Source organism: Saimiri boliviensis, chromosome 1 (assembly GCF_048565385.1).
Source record: "Saimiri boliviensis isolate mSaiBol1 chromosome 1, mSaiBol1.pri, whole genome shotgun sequence".
In the NCBI taxonomy this organism is placed as follows: Eukaryota; Metazoa; Chordata; class Mammalia; order Primates; family Cebidae; genus Saimiri; species Saimiri boliviensis.
This window is the reverse complement of record NC_133449.1, coordinates 79372245-79388073: the sequence shown is the minus strand read 5'-3', so window position 1 is coordinate 79388073 and position 15829 is coordinate 79372245. Positions and strand designations below refer to the sequence as shown.

The window sequence follows — 15829 nt, the reverse complement described above, 5'->3', positions numbered from 1 at the left end:
TTCTTTGAGAAGGAGTTTTCACTCTTGTTGCCCAGGCTGGAGTGCAATGGCATGATCTCAGCTCACGATAACCTCTGCCTCCCTCATTCAAGCTATTCTCCTGCCTCAGCCTCGCAAGTAGCTCAGATTACAAGCAAGCACCACCACACCTGGCTAATTTCGTATTTTTAGTAGAGACGGGATTTCTCCATGTTGGTCAGGCTGGTCTTGAACTCCCAACCTCAAGTGATCCACCTGCCTCAGCCTCCCAAAGTGTTGGGATTACAGATGTAAGCTGCTGTGGCCAGCAAAGGGGAGTCTTTTTTTTTAAATCCAAAATGTGTTTATTGAGATGGTTTCCCACTCATCCTGACTCAGAGTGCTTTTAGTGCTACTTCCTCCTGAAAGAACATCCTTCTGTAAGCCTTGCTTTTCCTCCTGTAGGCTGGCAGAGGACAGTGGAGCAGCCAACACACAAAACTACTGTTTGTGCATGGTTGAAGACTGTGGTGATTTTATAGCATCCTGGGCATTTCATATCCATGAAGTAGGAATTGGGGCTCTGCACCAGGCATTTCTTCTTGTGTTTCCTCTTCTCCTCTTCTGGAGAGGGATGAAGGAGATCCTTTGTGAGAGGCATGTTCTCATGGGTAGGTTGTCACCGCCGGAAAGGCAAAAGGGGAGTCTTTTAACTCTAGGTAATCCATTTGCAGATCCCAGTGTTATTGCCTATTTGATCAAACTTTCAATTTACTTCGTCAGAGTAAATGGATCCTAACATATCTCATTGACTTCCTATCCAGAGCACTTTTGAGTTTTTTGTTTACACCAAGTTATATGGAAGGAGATGTCACCATGGTGAGGGTAAAAAAACACTGGGCTGAGAGTTAGGAGAGCTGACTTTTACATGAGTTTGTAGATACCTTTAGGTTAGTTAGTCAATCAAACTAGACCATATCTGTAAAATGAGGGAGTAGGACTTTGATATGTTCTCAGCCGCCTTTCCTGTTTGGGGATTGTATGTCTGTCTCACTTCTTTCAGGAAGTCCCAGCACTCCTCACTGTTCATAGAGCTCAGTCCTCTGTTACTGGAGCCTCTCATTTGGGGTACCTGGACTCGAGTCCCAGTGGGGCAGCACACCATCTGTGTGACCAAGGACAAGGCAGATGGTATCTCTGAGCTACTACCTTGTTTCCACAATGAGAATGACAATCTTTACTCTGCTGTATTCACAGGGTTATGTGAGGATCCAGTGAGATATAGTTATGGAAACATTTTATAAACTATAAAAAGATAAAATAGTTCATGAACTTCAGTTAGTGATTGCTATCTAACTGATCATCTCTCTGTAGCACCTATTCTTCCCACAATCCACTCCCTTCTTGTTCACTGGTCATATCTTGGAGGCTAGAGGAAAGGGCTGAAAAGCATATAATCTCAGCTGGGCAAGTTATCTTGGGTGTTAGATCTGTAGGAGTCTAGGTATTCTCCATTCTCAGCTCATTCCTGATGCCGGAGAAAGTTCTATGTGTACATTGAAGCCCCTAGAAGGGAAGAAAAATTATTACTGTCTCCTAAAATCTAGAAATAAAAAGAAATGTTTTAAACTATGAATGTCAGGGAGGCTGGGCTTCTACTGGTGGCAAGAGAAAATGCCCCCTGAGCTTTATAATTGGATGTCTGTCACTGCCTTCCAGCCATCCAGGCAGGCAAAGTCAAACCTATTTTCTGTCTCTCACTCAAGAGAGATCTGGAGCCAAGCTTATAACCCTTTTTGGCATGCCTTTTGGATCTTTTCTTGGAATCCTTAATTATTTATTTATTATTATGAAGCCATCACTTTGAATCTGGGCACAAGTACAAAATGGTGAAAAAAATGTAAAAAAAAAGAGAAAGTGTAGAGCCGCAAAGGTCAGCCAACTAAAGTGGTCTCCAAATACTCCTCGCTCCATTTCCTTACTATCCTCCCCTTTCTATTTTCTCCTCTTTTCTGTACTGCATACCATGCCTAACTCAGAATCATCACCTACAAAGAGTCAGATCTTTTTAAAGGAGTGTAATTAGATGCACGTAATAACCATATCCAAAATACAGCTGAATTTTTCTTACCCACCTTTCTCTCCTATCTTTAGTGACTTGCTTTGTTGAATCTGATTGTGGTAGAACTTGGTGGAATTTTCTTTGTCAAAACTCAACCACTTCTAAAGCATTTATTCTGTACATTCATATTTTGGATTATTAGTTTTTCCATATTTATTTGTTTTAGATTGGTTTTATATTTATCTGAGTCCTGTGTATGGATTAAATTTTTTGTATTGGTCTTAGTACTGTGTATCAGGAATAGTGACATAGGTTTGTTTTCTGGTCCTTCTAATAGAGGAGAACATTTATCTGTAGTTTCTCAAAGCACTTCTCAGAAGGCACGTTTGAAATGAGTAAGAAAAAATGCCATTGATGGCTGGGCACAGTGGCTCATGCACTTTGGGAGGCCAAGGCAGATGGATCACTTGAGGTTAGCAATTTGAGACCAGCCTGACCAATGTGGAGAAACCATGTATCTACTAAAAATGCAAAAATTAGCCAGGTGTGGTGATGGGCACCTATAATCCTAGCTACTCAGGAGGGTGAAGCAGGAGAATCGCTTGAACCCTGGGGGCAGAGGTTGCAGTGACCTGAGATTGTGCCATTACAATCCAGCCTGGGCAAGAGAGCAAGATTCCATCTAAAAAAAAAAAAAGAAATAAAATTAATATTAGGGATAACTGATAGATCAATACACTAAGGTTAATGGAAGGGGCTTCATGGAAAAGAAAGGGTGTAAATAGGACCTTAAAGGACACACTGAATTTGAAAAGAACAGAAGTAGGAAGGGCACATCAAGGGAAGGATATGACAGGCAAAAATTTGTAGAGGCAGGAAGGGACATGGTATGATTTGGAAGCCATGGTGTTAGGCTCCAAATGGGACATTGTAAATGATGAAAAGGACTAGCAAGACCTTGTTGTCAAGGATTTGAGACTGCAGAAAGAAGGGGGATGCTGAAGTTTTGAAACAGAAGCACGATATAACAACTATGTGTTTTGGGGAAGTCTAAGTTGACTTAATAGTATACAAGCTAGATCAAGAACAATAAATGTAGCCAAATCAGACTGCGTTATTAAACTTTAGCCATTCAATTCAGAGTCATTTTATTTTAAATTTTTATCATTTGTTTTCATAACTTGCAGAGCAGTTTCACTTACATTATCTTGTGCACAAATCAAAGTAACCCAGGAAGGCAGCTAGGGTATGCCATGTTATCCCATTCTATGTATATTGAAATCATGGGATCTATGATATTAAATATCTTACCTAAAGATAGGTAGTGTAATAGTGATAGAATTGAGACTTAAATATGAGAAAAATAATTTTATAGTTGGACGCATGCTATGTCACCATAAATCAGAAGAAATGCTTCCTTCTTAGGTTATATGCACAATATTTTACTCCTGAAATCAGTTCACTCAAGTTTAGTGGACCTAGCTTCACACATCTCAAGAGTCAGATTCCCTGCTCATTGCCCATTTTTAAGGATTTAAGTAGATATATCTTAAGATCCTTTTCAAGACTTTAAATATGTTAACCAAGTGTGAGTTATTCTCAATCCTTTTAAGGGAACCACATTCTTTACAGCTTAGGATGTCATCAGTTTTTATGCTGAGCCTCATTCTTAAGTATCCTAGCAAAGGTAAACTCAAATTTTATGAATTTGACTATGACTAGTAATTTTTTTCTTTAGAAAGCTTTTTCATAGAAACATAACATTCATTCAGAATAGTGTACAAATCATAAGTGTACAGCTGAATGAATTTTCAAAAATTGAATACACCCAATTAAGAAACTAAACAGGAGTATCCTAGATGTCCCCTTCATGCCTCCTGCTAGATGACAGACAAATTTATTTTTTATCTTAAATTTGGGGGTGCATATGCATGTTTTATACATGTGTGTTGCTGCAAAGGACATGATTTCATTATTTATGACTATGTAGTGTTCCAGGGTATATATGTACCACATTTTCTTTATTCAGTCTACCATTGATTGGCACCTTTGATTCCATGTCTTTGCTATTGAGAATAGTACTTCAATGAACATGCAAGACCATGTGTTTTTGTGGTTCAAGGATTTCCTTTTTTGGGGATATATACCCAGTAATGGGATTGCTGGGTAAGATGGTAATTCTATTTTTAGTTCTTTGAGAAATCTCCAAACTGTTTTTGACAGGGGCTGAACTGATTTGCATTCCCACCAACAGTGTATAAGCATTCCCTTTTCTCTGCAATCTTGCCAGCATCTATTTTTTGACCTTTTAATAATAACCATTCGACTGGTGTGAGATATTATCTCATTGTGGTTTTGATTTGCATCTCTAATGATTAGTGATGTTGAGCGTTTTTTCATGTGTTTGTTGGCTGCTTATATGACTTCTTTTGAGAAGTGTCTGTATATGCCCTTTGCTCACTTTGTAATAGGGTTGTTTTTTTTCTTGTTGATTTGTTTAAGTTTTTTATAGATTCTGGAAATTAGGCCTTTATCAAATGTATACTTTGCAAATATTTTCTCCCATTCTGTAGGTTGTCTATTAATAGTGTCTTTTGCTGTGCAGAAGCTCCTTAGTTTTATTAAGTCCAAGTCTGACAACTTATTAAAATGCTTGTTCTTGTCTTACTTTTTGAACTTTATTTAGTAGAAATATATACTTTATACAATATTATGGTAAAAATATATACTTTCTACTATATAGTAGTAAAAATATACTATCTGCAATATATAATTTTTAAAGATTTCATCAAAAATATTTTTGTATATCTATCTTAATACTTTGAAACAGTCAAAATTCATATATTTAACTTTAGTGTTTCTGTTCATATTTTTAGCCCATATATTTTATCCCTATTTTTGTTTTATATGTAAATCTTTATTAATTATAGTCCTCAGAATTGTCATAAAGAACGGTCATTAGTAGATAACCTGGAATGATTTTGATACAGCTAACTTTCAATTTTAATTCCTTTTGCTAACAGTTATAATTTCAGCATTTCACCATCTTAGATATTTTTCAATGTTTTTTTCTCTTTGATTTTAGACATTGTCTACATACCTCATGATCATTATCACCTAGAGGGTCCCCATTCAGTTTGCTTTAATAGACTTGTCATCTGTGTCAATCCAAGTCCAGGGAATTGGCTGTTGATTTTTTCCTCTAATTTAACATCATATGTTGAAAGAAAGTTGAGTGCTTGATTTTCTCTATTTAGAGCATATCAATTAATGTCCAATTATAATCTCTTCCTCTTACCAGCACAATGTTTAATATTACTTTCACATGGCTTGTGGAGTTTGGTACTTTCTTTGCACTGTAATATGTCTTTACATAATAAATATTAGAACAGTAACTATGTAAGTTTTTGGTGGTTTTGTTCTTTCAGCTTTTGCTATTAAAACCTGTATATATGTAGATATTATTGTTCTGTTGGTTGTGACTTGGCTCTGTGGTCCTGCCCTTGAAGACTTATGAATCAGAGTCATGTTTCTTCTATAACAATTGTGTTTGACTTAAAAAAGAAAATCTTGGCTCAGATGTCTCATTCGGACATCAATGACTTTTTGCTATATATGTTTTCCCCAGATTCTTCCCTGACTCTGACCATTATGGTTCTTTTGGGTATGAGGTCAATTTACTGCCTATAACCTTAGCTTCCTCCTTACTTATGACTAACCACTATTCAGGCTTGGCATAAAGAATCTCGGAAGTTCTCCCTGTTACTTCAGTTTCTAGGACTTTGCTTTTGCCTATGCAAACAGCTTTACTCTGATTCCTTTCTAACCTATGCTGTGTACTGCAAGAGAAGCATATTCAAATTAAGGACTCCTTGCAACACAGTCAACTTCTACCTGAGTTAAGAAAAGAATGCTCCTTGTAAAGGAAGAGAAAGCTCTGCTCCCCACCCCTCCTACATTCTCTTTAGAAAGGAACAAGAGAGGTTTTAGGGACTTATTTCTAAGTGCAGCACCTGGGTTTGGCCTGTGAGGAGTAAACAGTCCATTATCAGGAAAAAATAAAAGTCTTACCATTACATAGTCAAAAACATAGACAAATGCAGAATTTTTTGCATCAAACCACTTTTTCCAAGGAATTGGTCATGAGTCCATATGCATCATATGGGCACCAGGGGCCTCCTTCTCCCTCTGTTTCCCCTTTTCTTCCAATGTCTTGTTCATATGTCTGCATCTTTCCAGCATTCTGCTTCTTAGTCAATAAGTTTGCGATCTTCCTTCTAGTTGCATCTGAATGGCAGCAGCAGGCCCCATCGTTAGGCTTTTACATATTATCTGCATCCTTTCAGGTGCCTGCACTTTCTCTCTGTCTCTTTCTTTCTCTTAGGAATTCTTACCACTCCTGTGGTCTGAGTTATTATACTTTATTATACTAACAGATTCTCTGTCTTTTTTGGGTCTTACCAAATAGCTTCCTCCCGAGAAGGGGTCAGTGTGAAGGAAGGAAAGTGGCAGGTAAAAAAGGGTGAGGAAGCTCCATTGTGTCACATAAGTATTCATAGTACCTCTTTGAAAAGGCTCTGAAATTTCTCCTGCAGATAGTAGAGAGGGCAAGAGGAAGCCTGAACACTTCTGGTTCTTTTCGTTCTTGCAGGAAAAACGGAGTTGGTATCTTAGAGTCGAGAGGGAAAGCAGCTGCTTGCTGTCACCACTGGGGCTTGGTCAGGGCTGCCTCCTGCAGGTCCCTCCTAGACTTGGTGATTGTGTATCCTTTTGACACTTAATGTTTGTGAAGGTAGAAACAAGACAAGCTTTTCACTGTATGACTTCTTGGGTATGGAGAAAAGAGGACAATTTTGAACAAGACATTTGATACTTTATATAGAAAGTCATTATAACATTTTTTTCCTATTTTTATCTACAGGAAGTACCATAGGATAGGGATAAGGCTCTTTCTACCAATTTCTCTCTCTCTCTCTCTCTTTTTTTTTTTTTTTTTTGAGACAGAGTCTCATTCTGTCACCCAGGCTGGAGTGTGCAATGGCATGGTCTCAGCTCACTGCAATATTCGCCTCCTGGGTTTAAGTGATTCTCCTGCCTCAGACTCTCAAGTAGCTGGGACTACAGGCATGTGCCTCCATGCCTGGCTAATTTTCATGTTTTTTAGTAGAGATGAGGTTTCACCATACTGGCCAGGCTGGTCTTGAAGTCCTGACCTCAAGTGATCTACCTGCCTCAGCCTCCCAAAGTACTGAGATTATAGGCATGAGGTATCTTGCCTGGCCTCCAACAATTTCTTATCCACACCACAGACCCTACCCCTTAGAGAAGCATGTGACCTCTAATACATCTTATTTTTCTTTGTCTTTTTCTTTCTTTCTTTCTTTCTTTCTTTCTTTCTTTTTTTTTTTTTTTTTTTGAGACAGGATCCTCCTCTGTCACCCAGGCTGGAATGCAGTGGTGTGATCACAACTCACTGCAGCTTCCACATTTCTGGCTGAAGTAACCCTCCCACCTCCTAGGTAGCTGGGACTACAGGCACATGCCACCATGTCTGGCTCATTTTATGTATTTTTTATGTAGTGACAGGGTTTTGCCATCTTGCCCAGGCTGGTCTTGAACACTTGGGCTCAAGCGATTACCTGACTTGGCCTTCCAAAGTGCTGGGATTACAGGCATGAGCCACTGTGTTTGGCCTGACCTCTAATACATCTTAGTGCAATTACTCAGCACAGTATCTTCGGGATTCTTTTCTTTACAACCAGCGAAAGCAGTTTCCCAGGTTTGTGTACAAGCATTATTTTTGAGAGTTGTTCATCAACTTTTAAAAAAATAATCTATATTTTAATTATGTTGTGATAGCTATGGCCTGATTTAGCTGCATTAGGAAGTGTGACTAATAGTTGATATTTGCAAGGTGACATCAGTTACATGTCCTTTTTTTCAAGAAAATTCTGTCAAATGATGAGTTCATAGGTTCTACCTTTGTTTTGAGCTTAGGAGGTATTAAGTTTGGTAATGTTTATTGTTTTCTAATGCATGTCTTTTTGTCAAAAGTTTTATAAATTTTTGGTTAAATTTATTATTATATGACATTTGAGATTGAGTTAGTACTTCTGATTTCTGGTCTGATTTTCAGATAGTTATTCCAAAGATGTGGCTAGTTCTATTATCTAAAACAAAAAAGAAAATTTTACATTTTCTTACAGGACTGTTAGAAACAACACCCCTTTGTCTCAGGGGTTGGTTATTAGGGGATGAAGATGGGCCTGTATTGGAAGGAGTTTATGCTGTACATTTACTCAAGAACATAGTGGACAGATGAATGAAAAGGTCCTAATCATCAATGTTTGCCGAATAGTTTCTGGGGAATTAGTACCTTAACTTCTATCACATATACAAGTACAGGCTTCAAGCTGTAGCTAAATTCTGGTAGCATCTCTTCTTATCCTCTCTCCTTTTCAAGTTAGTCTGACAGTTTCTTCTATCTAATATTTTATATAAAAACATTTCTGGTGAGGGACAGGCTAGAAGGCCAGGGTATTTCCACAAATCAAGATTTTTGTTCTCCACGGCTCTAGCTTCTTCCACATCCTATTACGTTCTTGGTTATGATAAAATACCAAAGCTAAATTTACTTAATTATTTTTTTAGAGCAGTCTTAGTATCACAGCAAAATTGAGATGTAGAGAGTTTTCCCATATACCCCCTTGCCCTGATGCATGCATAGCTTCCCCCATTATTAACATTCCCCACTACAGTAGTACATTTCTTACAATTGATGAAACTACATTGACAGTTAAGAAAAAATAAAAAGTAGTAACTTATTTTAAGGTTCATCTTGATTGCCAGTACACTCTTCCATTTGATACCACTCAGGCTAATACCTTAATCAATTTTCAATCCCTGTGTATACCATCTTGGAATGGTGTGCCCACCGACCCCAGCACAGGAGGAGCAATAGGGCAGCAGTGACTCACTCATGTATTAACTTACTATATCTACACAGGCAATTCAATCCAATTGCATGATGATATTTGCCTGCCTAAAAGGGACATTTTAAAACAAAAGAAAATAAACGTGGGCTGAGATGGATTACTTCCAGATTAATTCGTTGATTCTTAGTAACAAATACCAGGGACAAATGATGTTCTTGGTGCTATGACTATGAAGACAAAGAAAACACACTCCGACTGTCAAGTTGTATATTGTCAAGAGGGGAAAATCGGCTCATAAAGAGATGGTGATAATCATATGCATCTAAATCAGTGCTAGATGCTCAGGGGCTTATGAGAGCCTGGGAGAGGGGTATCTAATCCTGCCTGAGGTTGATGGTGAAGGGGATGGGTAGAAAAGCCTTCCCTTAGCTACTGACTCCAAAGTTGAAAATAAAAGGATAAGTTTGAGCAAAGAGATGAACAAGTTGGGGTGGAGGGAGAAGAGAGAATGGTATTGTTGGCAGAGGATACAGCATTAGCAAAGCTTTGGAGTCCAGAAACAGCATTGTGCACTTTGAAGGGAGCATCAAGCAGTTTAACGTTGCTCAAGGGTAAAGCATAGAAAGGGAGAGGTGAGAGATGAGGGCAGATAATTAGGCAGGGGTGTTATCTGCCATGTTAAGGAGTTTGGACATTTTCCTATAGTTGATGGTGTGCCAGTAAAGTTTACAATGGCACATGACAGAGTTCTTTCTTTAATCAGACCAAAACTTCAATTTCTTTCTGCTTTGAGGAACTGCTGGTTATTTGTCAAGCCAATGGTGTTGAGGTGTTTTTCCCTTGATGAGTGGACAAGCCGAATTCTTTAGAGAGATGCTGCCTGACCCATATGGCCCACTGACAGTTTGACAGTTGACAGCTTTTAGTCAGACTAGACTCACTTAAGCTGCTTACCCATCCTGAGGCGAGCACGCGGCCAGCGCCCGGACTTCACATCATTCTGGCTGTCTTAATTGGGCACTAATTAAATGTTTTGGCTGGAAACCTCTCCTTGCCATGGCTGAATGGACTCATTTGAGGCCAGTATTTCAGGGAAACATCTTGTTAGGCTGATCTGAATCCCTGTTTAAAAGGAAAATGCACATATTCAGTTTGTTCCTTCCTATTTTGGCCTGAGGATTTATCTGTTTTTTTTCCTTTTGAAAAAAACCCTAAAAATTTAAAAGAATGTATGTGTATGTATATATGTATAGATTCACATTTATAAATAACATATATATTCATATGTATATATCCTCATTCATATATATACACACACACACATGCACACACACAGCTCAAGATAGGAGCTGATGGAAAGCATAGCTCTCCAGCCAAGAGGTCATATCCAAATTTTACTTAACACTTACTGTAAGCTAAACATATAGTTAATCCGCTTATGGCTTAGTTTCTTTGTAACAAAGTCACAAGAAAAACATTAGAATGTTAGCATAATATTTCAGAGTGAAAGTTAGGAATGAGGATAATTCACCTTTAATCCTAGGGCATTTACAAAGGATAGATGGACGGACTGAGGTCTGTTTTCTATCTTTACTTAGCTGTTGCGTGCTGATACGTATTTCTTTCTGAAATCATTCCAAAAGCTGAGTAGATAGCCAAGTTTCTGGGATTCAAAGGGCTATCTTTAGTCTACATTGCGAAGAGTGCCTGCAGTATCAACAAGGTTAAGCAGTAGGTGCAGCAAATGCATTGAAGAAGAAGATAGTGAATTCATCATCCATCTGCAGACGTTCAGGTGTTGGTTTTACAGCCATTGATGGCATTGAGGGGATTATATCATTAACATGAAATAATAATTGTTACTACTTAGGAATTCCTCCACTTTCTGATACTATACCTCTCTTATGAATTTTGCTTTTCTGGTAAAATAAACCTAGTAATGTGATTTTTTCCCAAAATAATGATGATATCAATTGTATTAAATAGGGACTAACATGAAAATTGAGATTTGTGGAGGCTAAAATTAATTCCTAAATTATAATTTTCTATGAAGAAATAGAATTAGATAACAGGGTTTCAAGGTGATTTCTTCTCTAAAAAGGAAAAATAAGATGTGTTCCAGTTCATGTATCTTCAACTCCTTCAATTATCTTAATGTGTATTAATATATATTGTTTGTGATAAGTATAGGTTTATAAGAGAAAACCTCATCAATTAGCTATTCTTGAGTGCATTTGCATTTGGTTACTAAGGAATAACTTGTTCATGATCAACAATGGTAAAACAGAGTACAGTAAAACACTGCTTTATCTGAACTAAAGTAGATCTTCAAAACCTCTTTGATGTGTGTGCTTCTTTAGGTCTTAAGGATACATTAAAGTGTATGTTGAACTTTCTAATATTCACTTTATTTAATGAGAAATGTTTTCCTTCTTGTTTTGCCACTATCCTCCCCTTCCATATCCACTCCCCCCTCCTTTTATTTTATTTTATTTTTTGTTCTGAGAAATGATTCTGTGTGTTCTTTTCCTATTTAAAATTTAAAGAGTTGCATTTGGGAGAGGAACAATGTAGGGAAAGGAAACCCCTGGAGTGTGTCTGATGTGATCGTTCTCCTCTGTGCCACCATTTTTCCTCCTGCTGTGGGAGTGCTAAATGATAATGCCTGATACCTTACTGAATAAAGCCTGACACGGTTTCCAGCTGTGAGCATGTGATCAGTTTTTATGTTTGATTTTTGCACACAAGTATACTACTGCAAGCATGTCCACAAACTACTTCACAAATGCTTAAGGGGGGAATTGCTCTTGAGTGAATCAAACATTAAACAAACACTGAGTAATTGCATTAAAAAAAAACCCTTCATTTATTTTAGAAAGCTATGTTTCTCTTCAAACTCAGACTTTTAAAAACATTTAATTTATATTTAATGATCAGGTATAATCAGACAACCAATTCTCTATTAATTTACTTGTAAGCAAATTTTAATCTGAGATGAGTTGTCCAAACTGAAAAGAGACCATGTTACTTTCTGTACTTTGCTATAATGATTAAATGATTGTAATTATACAATATGTTGATTCATTTGTGAGAAACTGACTAATATGTCTACTATTATGTCATCTTAAAATGTAGTCTCACAGGCTATAATTTTTAAATCCATATTTTTCTTGAAGCAGCATATTACACATATATGATCCTGGTTTTAATGATATATTTTGGCAATATTATAGTCTTACGTGTTAGAATATTCTCTGTTAATGCCTATTTTATAATATACAATATGTATTTCTATTGTTAATTTGTTGATATTTATTAAAAAGCTATCTATTCCAGTTAGTAATTCTGAATTTAAAAATATTATTAAAACAAAAACAAATTATCAGTATACTTACTGTTAATTCTGAAATTCTACTGCTGTCATTTACATGGTGTGCCATGATGCTTGTTAAACATCAAAAGTTATCATACACTTCTTCCTGGCTAACCTCACGGATAAGAGGGAAAAAAGGTGGGAATTGCCTGGAGCTCCTGAAAGAGAACACTAGCAGAGGAAGAAGAAAAGTTACTTTGATTTTAGTGATGAGATGGTTTAATTATTGGTTGTGGCTTAGTGGTTTAGAGATGGGAGGATAGATGCATAATTTATGAATAAATGATAAGTACTTATACTCAAAAATATACTCATATATATTTTTTAAAGCATTCTACTTCCATGTGGAATTCCATTTTCTGAATCCTACCTACTGCTTGTCCACCTGCAAGCACTAGACCAAGAGAGGAGGCCACTCGTATTCTCAGGCTTGTTAATATTAGATGCAAGTGTAATGTTACATACAAGGGACAGGGATGTCACATTTAGAGAGTTAAGATTTCAAGTTTCCCAACAAAAGTAGAAAAGCAAAACCAAACATTCCATCCTCGACTTTAGCTTTTAAAGATGTTGTAGGAGTAAATGAAAAAATGGAGAAAGGATGGTGATAGTAATAGAATGGCTCTGTTACTGATAACATGCTTGTTTTTAACTTTACATGCTGAACATTTCTAATGGCTACTTGTTTTCTTGTAGAAATCTGGTATTTCCTGATTATCCTGATTATTCACAGAGTTTTTAGCTGTGTCCTTACCGTGGTGACAGTATTAAATCACTATAGATATTCAGTCATCATCTTTAGGGCCAGTTACTATAATTCCAAAAAGACAGATAAACAAAAAAGAGGAATGGCAGTGAGTCATTAGAACTTCTGCAAAGAAACTACTTACCGACATTGCTTTCATGAACTTTCCTTGTCAATGGGCTAGCAAAAGAACAATGCTAGTCATTCACATAGACATGGAATTTGTGAATTTCTGAAGATTGGGGATTATTTCCAGTCCTGTTTGGATGTTCATAAGCTATTAACTATTCTCTTTCTAAAATATCTGTGCAAAATATGCACATGTTGAACATATTTATTAAATGTATATATGTTAAATATGCATTAAACATGTATTCACATATGTATTCATATGTAAACATGTATTCCTGTATTTTCATGTGTTAAGTAGACATTATTCAATATATGTTAAATAATGTATGGGTAAGATATGTCTATCCATCCATCCACCCATCCCTCCATCCATGTATCTTCCTGAAGTGTGAGATTAATAAACGGCCATATTTCTTTCAGTTGTTATGTTAGAACTTTAAAAAATATATGGTGTTTGAGAGTGATGGAGAATTGGTGTGGGCATTTGTTAGGATAAATACTTCCAGGATGAGTTGAATATGGAAAAAATGGCAAGTGTGGGAGAGTAGAGAATTACCAGATATTTCATAGCAATTGAGACAATCTGTGTCATGAACAAAATTACTCATTTGTATATTTCAGTTTTCTTCTGTTGAGTGTAGATAATAATATTTCTTATGTCACCCCAAGCTACCATTCTCAAATAGCTGCCATATAATAGGTATCTTGCACTTTATGACATCCAGAGGTAGAAAAAGGGAATCCCTCTGTTTTTTGTACAATTTAAAGAGGTGAAAAGCTCTCCTAGAAAATCTTCCTTTAGGTGTCCTCTGATATTTCTTTGGCCAGAGCTGTGGCATCTTCCTGTGTTTGAACCAGTCACTTATACAAGGGATGTGTTTTTCCGAGGCGGCGAAAGAGAAGACATTGGTCAGTTCAGAACAAGAAAGGGCAGTCTTCTAAAGCTTTTTGTCCTGCAGTTTCAAGAAAGAAAGAACCTTCTGACCTGAAAGAGTTAGGAAATTTGTACAGAGTCATTACAAATGTTGTCATCTAAATCCTGTTGGATGCAGAAAGGTATCAGTGAGTTTAAAATGTTTTCAGTTTTAAGTAATTGAGAAATTCTTTTGAAGTATAAATTGATAAGACATAAACAGTCTACAACCTTATCTCCTAGGTAAATCCAGATTCTTAATCTGTTTTTACCACCACTGTTTCCCAATTAAAAAGCCAAAAAAGTCAGTCCTTAGAATGGATTAATGAACTGCAAAATTCCATTTAAACATAGCCATTCTTGAGTTTTATTAGTGGAAAAATACAAACTGGTCTGTGGTCATGGATTATTACAGATTCACTCCAGACTGCTGAATTGAACTCTGATGAACCTGTGACACTCTCCATTAAACCTTAAAATGAGCTTTCTCTTAATTGGGGAGTAGGAAGGGAAAGTAAACTTGTGGCTGGTAAATGCCAGATTTGTGAGTCATTTCTTTATTTTGGACCAGAGTGTTGAAATATTTTTAGATGTGCATGGAGGTAAAAGAGATCAGGGTGGGTAAAGGAATTTATTTATTTATCAGGCCCTACTCTTTTCTGGGCAATGTATGCATGGTATTTTTTTTAAACCTAAATATATACAAGAGGAAGGTGGTGTTGCACTCATTTTTACAGGACAAAATTGATTCTAGGAAGGTTAAGTGACTTGTCCCAGGCTAAATAATTAGTAGTGGCCCTAGGATTGAAACAAAAGTATTCTATAGATATTTATTGAGTTAACCTTTAGCTACTAACATACATATATATATGTAATATATTCATTATATATATATGTGTGTTATAGACATATATATATGTGATGGTGCATGCTTGTAATCCCAGGTACTCAGGAGGCTGAGACAGGAGAATTGGTTGAACCTGAGAGGTAGAGGTTGCAGTGTGCCAAGATCATACCACTGCACTCTAGCCTGGAAAACAAGAGCAAAACTCCATCTCAAAAAAGATTCATGTAAAAATCTATGTTATTATAATTTTTGTTAAGTGAAGAAAAAGTGCAGGATGTTTTAACAGGGTGTATCATTTTCACTGGGAATGTCAGAACATGTAAGTAGGAACCTAAAGAATGAGGAAATATCATCTAGGTGAAGAGTGGAGATAATTCTGTTTCCTCCAAGGAAATGGCCTATGTCAAGACCCCAAATAGGAGATAAAAACTGGCTGGAAAAATCAGTGCATAGTAATTGAGGGCTGGTGAGATGAGGCTAGAAAATAGACAAAGACCAGATTTTCGTAGAGCTTTTGAAGATATGATACGGATTTAGATTTTTATCAAAAACGCAGAGGAAGACAGGCATGGTGGCTCATGCCTGTAATCCCAGCACTCTGGGAGGCTGAGGTGAGAGCATCACCTGAGCTCAGGAGTTCGAGACCAGCCTGGCCAATATCATGAAACCCTGTCTCTACTAAAAATAGAAAAATTAGTCAGGCATGGTTGTGGGTGCCTAAAATCCCTTCTACTTGGGAGGCACGAGAATCTCTTGACCCAGGAGGCAGAGGTTGCAGTGAGCTAAGATTGTGACACTGCGCTCCAGCCTTGGCAACAGAGTGAGACTCTTTTCTCAAAATAAAATAAAACAAATAAAATAAAA

The 15829-nt window shown here is 37.0% G+C and overlaps 1 protein-coding gene across 1 annotated transcript; it reads right to left on the bottom strand.

The window, feature by feature from the left end:
• Positions 1-354: 354 nt before the first annotated feature.
• LOC120367611 (small ribosomal subunit protein eS27-like) lies at positions 355-634 on the bottom strand. The gene has a single exon (XM_039478979.2). The coding sequence runs from the start codon at positions 617-619 to the stop codon at positions 371-373; it is 249 nt and encodes an 82-aa protein (XP_039334913.1). The 5' UTR covers positions 620-634; the 3' UTR covers positions 355-370.
• Positions 635-15829: the final 15195 nt, after the last annotated feature.

Coding starts and splice junctions, on each gene's coding strand:
- LOC120367611 (XM_039478979.2), bottom strand. CDS start 619: ATGCCTCTCACAAAGGATCTCCTTCATCCCTCTCCAGAAGAGGAGAAG.